The sequence below is a fragment of the Carettochelys insculpta genome, chromosome 11 (assembly GCF_033958435.1).
Source record: "Carettochelys insculpta isolate YL-2023 chromosome 11, ASM3395843v1, whole genome shotgun sequence".
In the NCBI taxonomy this organism is placed as follows: Eukaryota; Metazoa; Chordata; order Testudines; family Carettochelyidae; genus Carettochelys; species Carettochelys insculpta.
Window position 1 is genome coordinate 49,059,575 of NC_134147.1, and position 16,539 is coordinate 49,076,113.

Below are 16,539 nucleotides of genomic sequence, written 5' to 3' on the forward strand. Positions count from 1 at the left end.
GCTAACGCCTGGAAATGCGAGACGCCCCCCCTCCCTCCCTGGCCTTCTCTCCCAGCTTCCACACCTGCGGCTCCTGCTGCCAGCGCGGGAGGGCCGGGGGTGTAGAGGGGGCAGGCAGGGCCACCAGCGGGAGCTGAGGGTCAGCAGCCGGTTGCATGCCAGTGGGGCGCTCACAGCCAGCCCCAGGCAGCGGTGCCAGCGCCGATGGGGGCAGCCCAGGAAGCGGCTCTGAGGAGGCCAAAGGAACTAGGGGTGATAGGCCCCAAGCCAATCTGTGCTTGGCAGCTCTTCTGGCCACTCACCGTGGCACGGACCTTAGCTGGCAAGGCCTGGCCAGCCTCAACCGTCCTGCTATGGCCCTGGGCCTGGCCCTCTGCACAGCTAGCTGGGCTGCCCCAGGGCCTCTGGGGGGGTCGCCTGCTGCTGGGGGGGCAGGCGGAGCAGGATGAAGGTGGTTTTTCTCCCACATGCTGGGCCCGTGCTGCAAACTGGCACAGAGCCCATGACGAGGTGCCGGCTTAGAGCCGCCCCAAAGGGTCAGACTGTGCCGCCAGGGTGGCAGGTGGTGGCGCTGGACGAGGCTGCAGCCTGGGTCCCAGCCTTGGGGTTGGCCTGTGCTCTGGGGCTGGGTTTGGTGATGGGGGAAGGGTTTCACTGGCAGCAGGAGGGCAGCCTGGCCCTGAGCACCCATGGAGCCGCTCCCGGGCCCTGGGCTCAGCAGGGTGTGGGGGACGTGGGAGGGCAGCAGTGGGTGCTCTGGGGGAGGCTGGTGCCCAGGCTATCAGGAGTTAGAACCTGGGTAAGGCGGCTGGCTGTTGACCATGGCTGTGGGCAAATACCCAGGGAGAGCCTCCCATAGGCCTGCAGCTCAGCTCCTCTGCACCCTGGGCAGCAAGCACAGGACGGAGACAGGCAGGTCCTGGGAGCTGGGCTGGCTCAGCGTCGCCCTTGCCGGGGGCCTGGCTGCCTGTTCTGTGCTGAGCCTTCCCAGCCCTGCAGGGCGAGGGCGCCTCGCTCTGCCTGGCTGCTCTGGGGGGGGGCATTTGGCTAGACCGAGCAGGGTGCCCTGCCCCAGTGCGGCATCTGCAGCCAGGCCCACCCAGCCCCAGCCCAGGGCAGCGGGGCTGAAAACTGCAGCCAGGATTTTTTGGATTCCAGAACGCAAATTGCAAACCGCTGACTGGCATTCAGCTGCGAGGAGCCCATCCTAGGCCCCTGTCCTGGCCCCGCACCCACAGGCGCGTGGGGGAGGGAGCCAAACGCGCACTGAGTGCCCCAGCCATGGCCCAGGGCTGGCAAACCGCTGCCAGCTCGCTGGAGCTCGGTCACCTACGTGCACCTGGGCGCAGTAACCTGGGTCTGTGGCTGGCTGCCCAGGGTGCCGGCTGGGCACCCTGCCCCCACCCCAGCCCCTCTGCAGTGCACCTGGCCCCGGCCTGCTCGCTGTGGGCTGGGGCTGTCAGCACTGAGCAGCAGAACAAGGCAAGGAGGAACTTCTGGGGAGCTCAGGAGCTGGGAAACAGGAAGTGGTGAGTCTGTGGGGTGTGGGGCAGAGGGGACTTCAGCCCAGCCGCAGGAGCAGGCACGCAGAGTCCGTTTGAACAGGGACGGGCATGGGGAGGGGCTGCCTGGCCCAGCTATCCAGCAGGGCACTGTGTGGACAGCTCCCCTGGGCCTGCCTGGCTCCCCCCAGCAGGGCACTGGCTGGGCCAGGCTGTCCCAGCAGGACACACCTGACAGCGATGTGCCCAGGGCTTTCCTTGTAAAGAAAGCGGTGCCGGGCGCTGCCCTGCTGGGCCTGGGGTGCCAGGGCTTGGCTGTGGCCCAAGCTGAGCACTGCAGGGGCAGGTAAACACTGGCTGTGAGGCTGGTGAAGGCGGGGTCAGCCGGTCGTGCCGTGGGGCAGGCTGGGCCCATCCCAGGGCCTCCCACCACCAGCGAGGGATTATTCAGCCTGTGGTGCCGCCCCACGATTTGGGCAGCAGGGAGCAATTCCTGGGCCTGGCTGTGGGCCTCAGCACCAACACTGCTATGGGAGGCCACGGCCAGGCCACGTGGGTCCCCGGCTGCAGGTTGGAGTGCGGCAGCTGGTGGCCTGCAGTGCAAGGCGCCGCTGCGGGGCCCAGCTGGGAGGCAGCAGCTGACAGCCTGGCTCCCATGGGGGTGGGGGGGTGGGGAGGCACTCGACACCTGCCGCATGCACAATCCCCCCGCCCCCCCCCCCGGTGGCACCCGCCTGTGGACAGTCGCAGCGGGGGAGGGCCCTGCTGCACGGGGGGGGGGGTCGGGGGGCAGTGCAGAAGGGCAGGGGGTTAAGCAAAGCCCTGTGCTCCCCATGCATTGCCTCCTGCCATGGACTGTGCCCCACTGCAGGGCTGTGTGTGCCCACCCGCCTGCCCTGCCAGCGGCCCCCCCCCCGCCCCCCCCTTGCCGCTCACCTGCCCTGCCAGCGTCTCTCTCCTCGCCCCGGCCCCTGCCACTCACCTGCCCCACCAGCATCCCCCCCCGCCCCCCCGCCACTCACCTGCCACACCAGCATCCCCCCCCCCGCCACTCACCTGCCCCACCAGCATCCCCCCTGCCCCCCCGCCACTCACCTGCCACACCAGCATCCACCCCACCCCACCCCCGCCACTCACCTCCTCCACCACCGTCGCCCCCTCCCCCCCCCCCCCCCCCCCCGCTGCTCACCTGCCCCGCCAGCAGCAGGCGAAAGCAGCATGCAGTGTCCTGGGCAGCCGGCCATGGCTGGGCCCGGCTCAGCTTTCCCAGGCTCCTGGGCAGGATGGGAGCCCTGCATGGGCCCTGGCCCAGGCTCCTGGTGTGCCCCAGCACACAGCAGACTGTGCCCTGTGCAGGAGGCAGGCCAGCAGCCAGGGCTGTGCACACTGCAAGCTGGGTGTGGAGTCCGCGTGGGCAGCCCGGGCTGTGCAGCGCCAGGCTGGGAGCTGGAGCGCCCTCGCCTCCCCGTGGTGCCCGGCCCAGCGCCCAGGCGCTGCCTGTTTTATGTGGACCCAATGCCCGAGGTAAATCCCCTCGGGAAGCCCAGGGCAGCCAATGGCAGCCCAGGACTGCACCCCCCCCCAAACTTCCCCTTCTCCAGCAGCACTTTCACTTTTGCTCTTGCTCTGCCTGGCTCACCCTGCGCTGCCTGGCCAGGTGGGGGGCGGGGGCAGGCCCTGGGGGAGGGTGGGGCAGCCCTTGCGCTGCCTCCGTTGTGCTGGGGGCTGGGCACCCCGGTCTGTTCCTCTTCCAGGGCCCAGCTCTTTCGGGATCTGTTCCCTTTGTGGAGCAGCTACCTGCTGCCACTGGGTGCAGTGAGTGTGAGCAGTGGAGGGCACTGCCGCTGTGTGCACAGTGAGTGTGAGCAGTGGAGGGGGCATGGCTGCTGTGTGCAGTGAGTGTGAGCGGGGGGGCACTGTTGCTGTGCACAGTGAGTGTGAGCAGTGAAGGGGCACTGCTGCTGTGTGCAGTGAGTGTGAGCAGTGGGGGGACACTGTTGCTGTGTGCACAGTGAGTGTGAGCAGTGGGGGGCCTGCCTCAGGCAAGGCACTGCCAGCTGAGACGCCCGGACCCCAAGCACTGGTGAGCCACCCCCGGCTGCAGGGGCAGGATTCCTGCCCCGGCTTTAGGGTGGCTGAATGCTAATGGGCCCCTGGGCGGCGGCAAGGGCCAGCAAAGGGTGAGCTTGGGCTGGTTAGGGCGGTCACAGGCAGGCTGGAGCACTGAGCACCAGGCCAGCTGTGCTGCTGCACAGGGGACGGTGTCCCAGTGCTGGGCCCCAGTGAGCCCGTGAGCCTGCAGCCGGAGGAGCAGCAGCCAGCGCGTTCCCCTGCCAGTGCTGCTGCTTCTCTCCACCCTGTGGCACAAGCACCCGGCTGTGCCTGAGTCCTCCACGTGCTGCCACCCGCCTCCCGCCTGTGCCAGGGTGTCTGTGCCCATGGGCGTGCGCAGGGCTGGGCTGCGCAGGGCACCCGCCTGGCTAGGGCCGGGCCTGCTGACCGCTCTGCCAGCCCAGCCCAGCCGAGGCAGGAGCAGCAGCAGGGAGCAGGTGCCTGCAGTGTCTGTGGGGCTGCCCAAAGAAATGGCCCGTGCCCGGCCCTGGTGCCCAGGCTGCCCTAAGCGAAGGGCTGGCACCCGCCGCCCAGCGCCGCTCTGCAGCGGCTCCCCACATGGCACGTCGCCCATCTGCCAGGCTAGCGGCCCACCGCCCGACCCGCGCGCGCCGGCAGAGAACGCGCACCCAGGGGCCCTCGCGCTCAGGGCCCAGCCGGGCGCCAGGCTTATGGGCAGGAAGGACCAATCCCCTGGGTGCGAGGGGCACAGCCCAGGCTGGGTGTCGCCTGCCCTGGCAGCACGGGGCACGGCTCACTCCGGGGCGGGGGCTGCGGCCGAGGGCGCGTCTGTCACGGGAAGGTGGAAGTCGGGCTTTGAGGCTGGCGGTGGCTCAGCCGCAGCGGGGCCATTCCGGTTCTGAGGCCTGCGCCGTGCAGGGGTCAGGCCAGGAGAGCATGTTGGTCCCGTCTGGCCTGTGCGGAGGAGCAGAGGGCAGGACAGTGGGGCAGCACCACTGCCAAGGGATGGCAGGGAGGCCTTGTGCTTAGGGCACTGGCCTGGGACCCCACAGTCTGCGTTCGGGCCCTGGCTCTGCCCCAGGGTGGCCTCTTCCTAGCACAGCGCCTCCGGTCTCCGCTGCGTCGGCCAGCCCGGCCTTCCTCACGGGGACGGGGCAGAAACGCCAGCCGGCCGAGGGCGAGCTCCGGAGAGCAGCAGGGCACTGAGCACAGCTGGGCCCACCTTTCCCCATGCTAAGTGCTGCTGCGTCAGTGGGCTGGGCAGGCCCACCCTGCTGGGGTTCCTGACCCACATGTCAGGGGAGGCAGCTAGGCTAAGACCAGCTGGCAGGGAGGGCTGGAAACCACCCTTGGGCCCAGGGCCAGCCCAGCCCTGCTGCTCGGTGGCAGCGACCAGCAGGGAAACCTGAGCCCCAAAGCCCTGGGGATTAGCTGGCTTGGGTTTCTGCACTGCCTGGGGCCTGCTTGCAGGTGTTCGCCTCAGCCGCTTGCCTGCTTCCCAAGCTGGGTCTAGGCTGCTTGGATCCAGCCCCAGTCCCTCGCTGACATCTTGTAAACTGCTTGGTCCGCAGAGCCCAGGCAATGCCCCTCAGCTGCCCCCCCAGCCCGGGGGGGGGGGGGGGGGGCTCTTGCCACTGTCGTACGTGTGGATGGCAGGACAGCTGCCACCTGGCTCTGGAAGCTCTGCCCGCGGCGGGCAGGGTCCAGCCTGGACCCCCCTGCACTGAGCAAGTCCCACACACAGCCCCTGCCTGGGGCGCACTGCCGGAGCAGAGCAGAGCCTTGCAAACCCAGCTCTGCTCCTGGAGCTGCCCTGTGCCAGGCAGGGGGGAGCCCAGAGGTCGGCCCACTGCCAGAGCGTAGCACTGAGCGCTCAGAGCGCTGGCCACTGCCTGGCTGGCCCACCCACATTGCCAGCCGAGTCCCGGCAATGCCCCCACCCCCGGGCTCAGGCGTGGCGCAGGCAGAGCACCCAGCCCCCGCCACCGCGTGCTCACAAAGCGCCAGGTGGTGCCAGGGGGTGAGGCTGAAGCGCAGGGGACGTGTCGGCTTGCTCTGCAGGCGTGCAGTGCCGAAGGGCCAGGGCTTGGCTTCCCCAGCAGCTTGCACCAGGCCCCAGCTGCCTCTCTGTCCTGAGGACGGAGCATGCTCAGCAGAGCCCAGGGGCCCTGCCCGCCTCACGGGCCCAGCTCTGCAAGCAGGTGTGGTTCTGTCGCCTGGGGCCCGAGGAGCTCAGCTCCAGCACCGTGTGGCCCAGTCTGCCCCCCGCCCCCCACAGGGAGCTGCCCTGGCACTCCCATAGGCACAGCCACCTCTGCAGGCAAGAGCTCTGACTCACCCCAGCCCCTCTGCCGCAGGAGTGAGCCCTGCAGCATCTGCCAGCAGCGCCCAGGCAGGAACCTGCCCGCAGGCTCAGTGGCTTTCCAGCAGCCCTGGGCAGCAATGCCAGGTCCTGGGGGCAGGGGAAGGCTGCTGCAACCTGGCCCAGGATCACGCTGTCTGGCTGAATGCAGACCTCAGGGGCTGGCAGGGGAGGCTCTGGCAGGGCCTTTGGCCCTTGGGGCCTGGCTACAGCGACCCCCAACCCCACTGCTGGGCCTGGGAAGCACTACCCCGCCTGGCACACAGGGGTGGGGGGGGACTGGGCAAATAAAGCTGCCCTGGGCAGGATGAGGGCAGGCATGGGGCTGGCTTGGTGCAGGGGGCAAGGGGGCGGTGGGGCTGGCTCGGTGCAGAGAGCACAGGGTGACTGGCTCAGTGGGGGGGGGCAGGCATGGGTCTGGCTCAGAGCAGGGGGTTCAGGGGGCGGTGGGATTGGCTCGGTGCAGGGGGCACAGGGGGCTGGTTCGGTACAGGGGGCAGCGGGCGGTGGGGCAGGCTTGGTGCAGGGGGGACAGGGGGCAGCGGGCGGTGGGGCTGGCCCAGTGCAGGAGGGGACAGGGGCAGCGGGCGGTGGGGCTGGTTCGGCGCAGCGGGGGGCAGTGGGTGCTGGGGCTGGCTTGGTGCAGGGGGCACGGGGCGGTGGGGCTGGCTTGGTGCAGGGGGCTCAGAGGGTGGTGGGGCTGGCTCGGTGCAGAGAGCACAGGGTGACTGGCTCAGTGTAGGGGGCAGGCATGGGGCTGGCTCAGAGCAGGGGGTTCAGGGGGCGGTGGGGCTGGCTCGGTGCAGAGAGCACAGGGTGACTGGCTCAGTGTGGGGGGGCAGGCATGGGGCTGGCTCAGAGCAGGGGGTTCAGGGGGCGGTGGGATTGGCTCGGTGCAGGGGGCACAGGGGGGCTGGTTCGGTACAGGGGGAAACAGGCGGTGGGGCAGGCTTGGTGCAGGGGGGACAGGGGGCAGCGGGTGGTGGGGCTGGCCCAGTGCAGGAGGGGACAGGGGCAGCGGGTGGTGGGGCTGGCTCGGCGCAGCAGGGGGCAGCGGGCGGTGGGGCTGGCTTGGGGCAGGGGGCACAGGGGGCGGTGGGGCTGGTTTGGTGCAGTGGGCACAGGGGGCAGTGGGGCTGGCCCAGTGCAGGAGGGGACAGGGGCAGCGGGCGGTGGGGCTGGCTCGGTGCAGCGGGGGGCAGTGGGCGGTGGGGCTGGCTTGGTGCAGGGGGCACAGAGGGTGGTGGGGCTAGCTCGGTGCAGAGAGCACAGGGTGACTGGCTCAGTGTGGGGGGCAGGCGTGGGGCTGGCTCAGAGCAGGGGGCGGTGGGGCTGGCTCGGTGCAGAGAGCACAGGGTGACTGGCTCAGTGTGGGGGGCAGGCATGGGGCTGGCTCGGTGCAGGGGGCACAGAGGGTGGTGGGGCTGGCTCGGTGCAGAGAGCACAGGGTGACTGGCTCAGTGTGGGGGGCAGGCATGGGGCTGGCTCGGTGCAGGGGGCACAGGGGGCGGTGGGGCTGGCTCGGTGCAGAGAGCACAGGGTGACTGGCTCAGTGTGGGGGGGCAGGCATGGGGCTGGCTCGGTGCAGGGGGCACAGGGGGCGGTGGGGCTGGCTCGGTGCAGAGAGCACAGGGTGACTGGCTCAGTGTGGGGGGGCAGGCATGGGGCTGGCTCGCTGCAGGGGGCACAGAGGGTGGTGGGGCTGTGTGATGGGGTTCAGGGGTCCCCCTGCACTGCACCCCGTCCGCTGGCAGGATTGACTCTCACTCAGCAGGTACAACAGCAGGTTTATTAGGCAACAGATGTTCAGTTTTTTACAGAAGCAACAGCACAGCAGCCAGAGACAGTCCTTCCAACCTGTCCTGGGGGGAAGACCCCGAGGGGGGCCCCTCTGGGGTGTAGCTTCCCCCTCCTCAGGCTGGCTGCCTTCCAGCTCTCCCTTTTCCTCCCTTTAACTGCCGCCCCCGATTTAAAACCCAGCTCAGCTCCTCCCTGCTCTTTGTTCAGGCAGAGGTGTCACCTGCCAGTTGTAGCCCCAGGGTCATCCTTAGCCACTGGGAGCTGCTGCTTGCCTCAGACATCCAGCCTGACTCACACATGCCCTCCCCCCACTCCATCACATCTCTCCCCCCTTCCAGACCGCACTGAGCGGGGTCACTTAGCCAGTGACCTGGGGAAGTTCGGGGCCCTCCCTGCGTGACAGGGCATCGGCTATGGTGTTGTTGTTCCCCTTGACGTGGACCACCTCCATGTCGTAGTCCTGCAGGAGCAGACTCCACCGCAGGAGCTTGGCGTTGGCCCCTTTCATGTGATGCAGCCAGGTTAGGGGTGAGTGATTGGTGTACACAGTGAAACGCCGTCCAAACAGGTACGGCTGCAGCTTCCCCAGCGCCCACACCATGGCCAGACATTCCTTCTATATGGCTGCGTAGTTTTGCTCCCGGGGCAGCAGCTTCTTACTCAGGTACACGATGGGGTGTTTTTCCCCTTTGTTATTCACTTGCATTAGCACCGCCCCCAGCCCCACGTTTGAGGCATCGGTGAACACCAGGAAGGGCTTGTTGAAGTCTGGATTTGCCAGCACTGGGGCCCTGACCAGAGCCTCCTTCAGCGCGCAGAGGGCCTCTTGGCACTGCTCGGTCCAGACCACCTTGTTAGGCTTTTCCTTTTTACACAGCTCCGTGAGGCGGGCTGTGATGGAGCTAAAGTGGGGCACAAACCTCCGGTAGTACCCCGCCATCCCAATGAAGGCCTGGACCTGCTTCTTAGTTTGGGGTGTTGGCCAATTTTTGACAGCCTTCACTTTTGCTGGCTTTGGCTTTAAGCAGCCGCTGCCCACCTTGTGGCCCAGGTAGGTCACCTCAGCCATTCCCACCTTGCACTTCCCTGCCTTGATAGTCAGACCAGCCTTCTGGAGTTGGTCCAGCACCTGCTTGAGTTGGGACACATGGTCCTCCCACATCTGGCTGAAGATGCAAATGTCGTCCATGTAAGCCAGGGCAAAGCTCTCCATCCCTTTCAGTAGCTGGTCCACCAGACGCTGGAAGGTCGCGGGTGCCCCCTTGAGGCCAAAGGGCAGGACCAGGAACTCGTAGAGCCCCACAGGGGTGATGAAAGCCGACTTGAGCCGGGCATCTTGGTCTAATGGCACTTGCCAGTACCCCTTGCTGAGGTTTATGGTGGTGAGGTAACAGGCTCCCCCCAGCTTGTCTAAAACGTCATTAGGCCTGGGCATGGGGTAGGCGTCCGATACAGTGATGGCGTTAAGCTTGCGATAGTCCACACAAAACTGAACAGACCCATCTTTTTTAGGGACTAACACCACGGGAGAGGCCCAGGGGCTGGACGAGGGTTGGATCACCCCCAGAGCCAGCATGTCTTCAACCTCCCGCTCTATGTCCTGAGCCGTCCTCCCTGTGGCTTTGAATGGCACACACTTGATAGGGGCGTGGGTGCCTGTCTCTATTTGGTGGACAGCCAGGTCAGTGCGTCCGGGTCTGTCCGAGAACAGCTGTTGATGCGAATGCAGCACCTTCTTGATCTTTGTCTGCTGGGCAGGGGTCAGCTGGTCTGAGAGGGGAATAGACTCCAGCAAGGAGCCGGCTCCAGTTCTTGTGAGTAAATCCACCAAGGGATCATCCCCCTGCCCCTCCCAGTGTCTGCACACGGCCAGCACCAAGTTCTGTCTGTTCCAGTAAGGTTTCATCATGTTCACATGATAGACCCGGTGGCTGTGGGCCCGGTTCGACAGTTTCACCACACAATTTACGTCATTTAGCTGTTTGATAACCTTGAAGGGCCCATTCCAGGCCGCTTGCAGCTTGTTCCGCCGCACAGGTATAAGGACCATCACTTGATCCCCGGTGGCATAGGCTCGGGCCCTGGCGTTACGGTTATACTAGACCTTTTGCTTCCTTTGGGCCATGGAGAGGTTCTCCCTGGCCAGGCCCATGAGCTTGGTGAGTTTTTCCCGGAAGGTCAGTACATACTGTACCACTGACTCCCCTTCAGGGGAGGCCGTCCCCTCCCACTCTTTTTTGAGCAAGTCCAAGGATCCCCGTACCCTCCTTCCATACAGCAGCTCAAACGGGGAGAACCCCGTGGATTCCTGGGGCACCTCCCTGTATGCAAACAGCAGGTGGGGTAAGTACTTGTTCCAGTTATGGGGGTATTGATTTATGAAGGTTCTCAGCATTTGCTTCAGAGTTCCATTGAACCTCTCCACCAGCCCATTGGTCTGCAGGTGGTAGGCTGTGGCCCAGGTGTGCCGGACCCCACACTTGTCCCACAAGCTTTGCAGTAGGGCCGACATGAAGTTGGACCCCTGATTTGTGAGGACCTCCTTGGGGAACCCCACTCTGCTGAAAATGGACAGCAGTGCATCTGCCACGGTGTTAGCGTCGATAGAGGTTAAGGCCACTGCTTTTGGGTATTGCGTGGCAAAATTTACCACTACCAAAATATATTTTTTTCCCGAACGCGTTGCCTTGCTGAAGGGGCCCACTATGTTTATAGCCACTTTTTGGAAAGGCTCCTTTATGATGGGCAGTGGCCTCAAGGCAGCTTTCCCCTTGTCCCGGCTCTTCCCCACCCTCTGGCAGGGATTGCAGGACAGGCAATACAGACGGACAGCTGCAAAGATTCCTGGCCAGAAAAAGTTCTGTAACAACCTTCTCCTGGTGCGGTGGATCCCCTGGTGTCCTGCGAGCGGGACATCATGGGTTAGGTACAGCAGCCTGCGCCGGTACTTTTGGGGAACCACCAGTTGCCTCTGGACCTTCCATGGCTCCGCTTTGCATCTGGGAGCCCATTCCCGGTACAGGAATCCCTTTTCCCACAGGAATCTCTCCCTGCAGCCATCCTCCAGCTGTGGAGCTGGGCTGAGACTGGCCAGTTCCCTCAGCTTTTGCAAGGAGGGGTCTCTCTGCTGCTCTGCCTGGAATTTTTCCGCTTGGGCAGGAGCAGATGCTACTTCCCCATCCCTGCCTGGCTCCAGCACCCCTGGCCTGTGAGATTTGGTTTTTGGGGGCCCCCTTTCTTTCAGGGGTGGCCCCTGTGGCTCCTGTGACTTTGGCTGGGCCTGTACCCCTGAATCTGGTGAGCGCACCCCTCGTTTCCTTTGGCTACGGGTTAGGACCAGGGCACGAGGGCGTTCACCTTGCCAGTTCTCCAGGTCAGCCCCCATCAGTACATCCGCCGGCAAATGGCTGTGCACGCCCACCTTCTTGGGGCCTTCCTTCTTCCCCCATTTCAGGTGCACCCTCGCCATGGGCACCTTGAAAGGGGTCCCATCAATTTCTGTTATCGTCAGGTGGGAATCGGGTATCATGCAGCCCGGTGCCACCACCCCGGGTCGGGCCAGCGTCACGTCAGCGCCTGTGTCCCAGAACCCTGTGACCTTTTTCCCGTCTACCTCGAGGTGTTTGAGACACTTGCTCCACAGAGGCATTGCCGCCCCCACTCTGTAAACTGGCCTCTGAGCATTTGGTCCCCCTGAGGAGCTGGTCTGTGGGGCGGACTCGGCCCAATCCGAGTGCCCATTGTCAGCACCACCCGCCTTGGCCGCCAGCCCCTCTGGCTTCTGGGACCCCACCCAGTTGACTCCATGACCCCCCGGCCTGCTCAACCTGTCTGGGAGCCTGGGGCACTGGACTGCTCTATGCCCCTTTCGCCCACAGCGATAACAGCCTGGGTCTTGTGTCCCTCGGGTCGGCTGCTCTGTCCGGGCTCTGTTTGGCTCTCTGGGGGGTGGGTGGCTGGCCCCTCTTTCCTGGGCTTGCCCAAGAGGTGGTCCCCTTTGTTGTACAGTTAGGGACCGGTCTCTCTGAGATTTTTGGATTTTCCAGGACTTCCTCTCCCTCCGGGACTCCCTCTCTCTCCGAGACTCCCTCTCTTTGTGGGGCTCACTTTTAAACCTGGCTCAGCTGTTTGTGAAGTCATCTGCCAGTTTCCCTGCATCATGTGAGTCCCCTGGCTTCCGGTCCACGAGCCACACCCTCAGGTCAGGTGAGCACATCTCGTAGAATCGCTCCACGACCGCCAGCTCGATCAGGTCCTCTACGGACTGGACTCCCATTCCGAACGCCCACTTCCAGTAGTATTGCTTCAGGCGGGCGGTTGTATTTACATGGGTTTCCTCTGGCCTCTTCTGCGCCTTCTGGAACTTCTTCTTGTACATCTCCGGAGTCAGCCCGAACTTATGCAGCAGGGCCTGTTTGAACCGTTCATAGTCCCCAGGCTGCAGCCCCACCAGCTGGCTGAGCACCGCTGCGGCCTTCTGGCCCAGCAAGGGGGTGAGGTGCCGGAGCCACTCATCTGGGGGAACCTCGTGCAACTCACAGGCTCGCTCAAAGGCGGTAAGGAACTCGTCCATGTCCCCTGGGTCCTGACACTGGGCCAGCACACGCGTCTCCAAGTGACTGGCCACCCCGATCCGTCTGGCCCTCTCCCCGCTTACCGCAGCTGGGGTCTCTTGGCGTCTCGCCTCTGCCATGGTTCGCTCATGCTCCCGCTCTCGCTCTCTCTCCTCACACTCTCTTTCTCGTTCCTGGCGCTCGTGCTCACGCTCTTTTTCTTGTTCCTGGCGCTCGTGCTCACGCTCTCTTTCCCGTTCCTGGCGCTCACGCTCTCTTTCCCGTTCCTGGTGCTCCAGTTCCTTTAATTTCACCTCGAGTTCCAGCCGTCGCAGCTCTGCGGCGGGGGACTCTGCCCGCGATGGACCACCACTAGCTGAGCGCGACCTGGCGGGCACCGCGTCTGTCTGACGGCGTCGAGCCCCTGCTCCTGTCGGAGAATCCGAAACGCTTCCCGAGGCTGACCGGCCACTTTTTGCCGGGAGAGGCTCTGCCCCCCCGGATCGGTCATTCGCTTCCAGCTGTGCAATCAGCTGGGCCTTGGTCGCCTTCCCCACGGTCAGGCCCCTCTCTCTGCACAGCCCCGCTAGCTCTTCCTTCAGGAGTCGGGTATAATCCATCTCCCCACTATCTCCCGGGGTATCCACTCACCAGCAGCAGCTGCAGGAATGGCTCTGTTCCCCCTCTGGCTCTTGTGAGACTCCTTCCTTCTCTGGTGCTCAGTCAGCCACTGCTGGGAGCTCATCCGTGGGCGCAGTGCATCCCACTTCTGACACCAGTGTGATGGGGTTCAGGGGTCCCCCTGCACTGCACCCCGTCCGCTGGCAGGAGAGACTCTCACTCAGCAGGTACAACAGCAGGTTTATTAGGCAACAGATGTTCAGTTTCTCACAGAAGCAACAGCATAGCAGCCAGAGACCGTCCTTCCAACCTGTCCTGGGGGGAAGACCCCGAGGGGTGCCCCTCTGGGGTGTAGCTTCCCCCTCATCAGGCTGGCTGCCTTCCAGCTCTCCCTTTTCCTAGCCTCTAACTGCCGCCCCCGATTCAAAACCCAGCTCAGCTCCTCCCTGCTCTTTGTTCAGGCAGAGGTGTCACCTGCCAGTTGTAGCCCCAGGGTCATCCTTAGCCACTGGGAGCTGCTGCTTGCCTCGGACATCCAGCCTGACTCACACAGGCCCTCCCCCCCCTCCATCACAGGCTGGCTCAGTGCAGAGAGCACAGGGTGACTGGCTCAGTGTGGGGGGCAGGCATGGGGCTGGCTCAGAGCAGGGGGTTCAGGGGGCGGTGGGGTTGGCTCGGGGCAGGGGGCACAGGGCGGCTGGCTCGGGGCAGGGGACGGGGGCCGCGGGCGGTGGGGCGGGCTCGGCGCGGGGGCTGGCTGTGGCCAGCAGGGGGCGCTGTGACCGCCCAGGGCCCCGCCGGGCCGCTCTTCCCTTCCCGCCTCGCCCCGCCCCTCGGCAGCGGGCGGGGTCCCGCGAGCCGGGCGTGCCCCGAGCTGCCCCTCCCCCGCGGTGCGCCGCACTCCCGACCTGCAGCCCGGGCCGGGCGCGCCCAGGATGTTCGGCCGCGGGGTGTGCGCCGCCGCCCGCAGCCTCCCGCGCTGGTAAGAGGAACGGGCCGGGCCGGGCCGGGCCGGGCCGGGCCGGCGGGGAGGGGTGCGGGAGCCGGGCCGGGCCGAGCCGGGCCGGCGGGGAGGGGTGTGGGGGCGGGGCCGGGCCGGGCGGGGAGGGGTGCGGGAGCCGGGCCGGGCCGGGCCGGGCCGAGCCGGGCCGGCGGGGAGGGGTGCGGGGGCCGGGCCGAGCTGAGCCGGGCCGGCGGGGAGGGGTGCGGGGGCCGAGCTGAGCTGAGCCGGGCCGGCGGGGAGGGGTGTGGGTGTGGGGGCCGGGCCGAGCCGAGCCGAGCCGGGCCGGGCCGGCGGGGAGGGGTGTGGGGGCCGGGCTGGGCTGGGCCGAGCCGAGCCGAGCCGAGCCGGCGGGGAGGGGTGTGGGGGCCGGGCCGAGCTGAGCCGGGCCGGCGGGGAGGGGTGTGGGAGGGGTGTGGGAGCCGGGCCGGCGGGGAGGGGTGTGGGAGCCGGGCCGGGCCGAGCCGAGCCGGTGGGGAGGGGTGCGGGGGCCGGGCCGGCGGGCTCAGGCTGCCCTTCGGTGACAGGAGGCCGCCCCGCCGCGGGCACCGCCTGAGCCCCGCTGACGACGAGCTGTACCAGAAGACGACGCTGCGGATGCTGGAGCGGGACGTGCCCCACGCCCTGATCATCGACAGCTGCAGCAGCCGCGGCTTCGTCATCGGCGGGGACCGGGTGGTGGGGCCCTGCGCCCTCCTGCCCCGCGCCATCCTGCAGTGGAACGTGAGTGCCCCGCGGCCGGGCCGGGCCGGGCAACACGCTCCCCTGGGCCTGGCGCTCCTATCCCCGGGCGGCCGGGGCTCTGCCCTGGCCACGTGAAACCTGCCTGGCCCCGGGGCAGCGCCCAGGATGTCCCTTCCCCACAGGTGGGCTCTTTCCGGGACATCACGGCGGAGAGCCTGGTGCTGTTCCACCTGCTGGAGCCGAGAATAGGTAGGTGGCTGGGTGAGTGATGCAGTGGGGTGAGGCAGCTGCTCCCCACCCAGTGCTCGCTGCTCTGCTGTGCCAGTCCCTGGAGCTGGACAAGCAGGGACTGTCCTGCAGGGGGGCTGGCTGCATCGTGCTCTCGTCCAAACCAGAGCATCCCCTTCCCTGACCCTGCCAGCAGCGGGAGCCCTGCCTGGGCCACTCAGTGCCTTACACAGAGGGCTCTGCACCTGACAGTCTGCAGGAGGCGGGTGGGGGGAAGCTGGCCATGAGGCTGGCTCACACCAGGATGGCTGTGCTGCACGAGAGGACAGGGCCTGGCCCTATGGTGGCTGTAACCTCACACCTGAGCTTGTTTTTCACTGCTAGAAATCCTGGTGCTGGGTGTGGGAGAGAAGATGGAGCAGCTGGAGCCTGGGGTGCTGAAGTTCATGAGACGCCGTGGGATTGCAGTGGAGGTGCAGGACACGGTATGGGGCCTAGGCCCTAGCAGGGCCAGGCAGAGCATGTGTGGAGAAGACAGGCACTCAGTCTTCCTCCAGGCCCTGCCCTCTGCAGCGGCCCCTTCCTGGGATGGGAGGTGTGAGCCTGCAGGGCTGCTAGCTGCACCTGCGGGTGTAGTGCCCTGCACTCAGCCCTGTAGGATAGCAGACTGGTGGGCACAGGCGCAGGGCAGGTGCTTGAGCTGCTGCCATGAAAGGTTTAACCCTTGTCAGGCCCAGGCCTAACCCACCTGTGAATGGAGCCTGTAAGCAGGCAGAGAATGGGGGCAGGTGCTCTGCCAAGGCCTTATTGCTGCCCACATCCCTAGCATAGGGCAGGCTGGTGCTGGGTCACACACAGGGCTCTGAAGTAGCAGCTGTTGCCCCACTTATTCCAGTGAAGGGGGAGACACTAACCCTGAGAACAGCCCCAAGCCCAACCCAGGCACCATAGATTGACCTTGGTAGAATAAGTGCCTGTGTCCCCCTTGGGGAGGCGGAGCCCAGGGCTTGGCCTTAGTCAGTGCTGTGTTCTGTTAATGGCAGCCAGGCCCTTTGTTTCTCTCACGCAGCCGAATGCCTGTGCAACATTCAACTTCTTGGTCAGCGAGCATCGGGTGACTGCTGCTGCCCTCATCCCCCCTGCAGCAGCCTTGCAGGTTCAAGGCCTCGCCCTGGGATCCAGCCAGAACTGCTAGCAGGAAGGAGAAAATGCTTCTCAATAAACTGGTGGCAGCAGCTGCCCTGCCTGCTTCCACTAGCCTGGCTCTGATGGCTCACTGCTCCCCCAGCACCCTGTGCAGAGGAAGCAGAGGTAGGGCCTGTCCTGTGGATGCAGGGCAGCTACCCCAGTGTCAGGACTGAGCTGCTAGGGCTGAGTCTTACAGCAGTGGCAGGGGACCAGGCCTGTGCTGGCAGCTGTGCCCCAAGTTCCTCACCCTTTCAGCATCTGTCTCCTAGAGGGCTGTAGGTTAACTAGCTCCCCCTGTAATCTGACCTTTCCTACACTCTGCCAGACTCCCCTGCCATAGCAGCCACTAGCCCAGGCTGCTTTGCCCAGGCCCAACTGCGGTCCCCATCCCTACCATGAGGCAGACTGGTGCAGGGTCCCACCCTGGGAGGGCTCTGAAGGGGCAGCTGCATCCATACTTATTCCAGTGAAGGGGTAGGCTCAGCCCTGAGAGCAAGAGCTCTCTCCTCCTCCCCGGAGCAGCGTCTG

General features: G+C 65.9%; 1 protein-coding gene across 2 annotated transcripts; it reads left to right on the top strand.

The window, feature by feature from the left end:
- The first annotated feature begins 1,260 nt into the window (after nt 1–1,260).
- Nucleotides 1,261–16,080, top strand: NDUFAF3 (NADH:ubiquinone oxidoreductase complex assembly factor 3). 2 transcript variants are annotated; one of them, XM_075005627.1, is made up of 5 exons: nt 1,261–1,529; nt 14,439–14,634; nt 14,778–14,844; nt 15,208–15,308; nt 15,893–16,080. In XM_075005627.1, the coding sequence occupies exons 1-5, from the start codon at nt 1,282–1,284 to the stop codon at nt 16,016–16,018; spliced, it is 738 nt and encodes a 245-aa protein (XP_074861728.1). In that variant the 5' UTR covers nt 1,261–1,281; the 3' UTR covers nt 16,019–16,080. The 2 variants fall into 2 exon arrangements, with proteins under 2 accessions (XP_074861728.1, XP_074861729.1); XM_075005628.1 differs by lacking the exon at nt 1,261–1,529 and adding an exon at nt 13,736–13,893.
- Nucleotides 16,081–16,539: the final 459 nt, after the last annotated feature.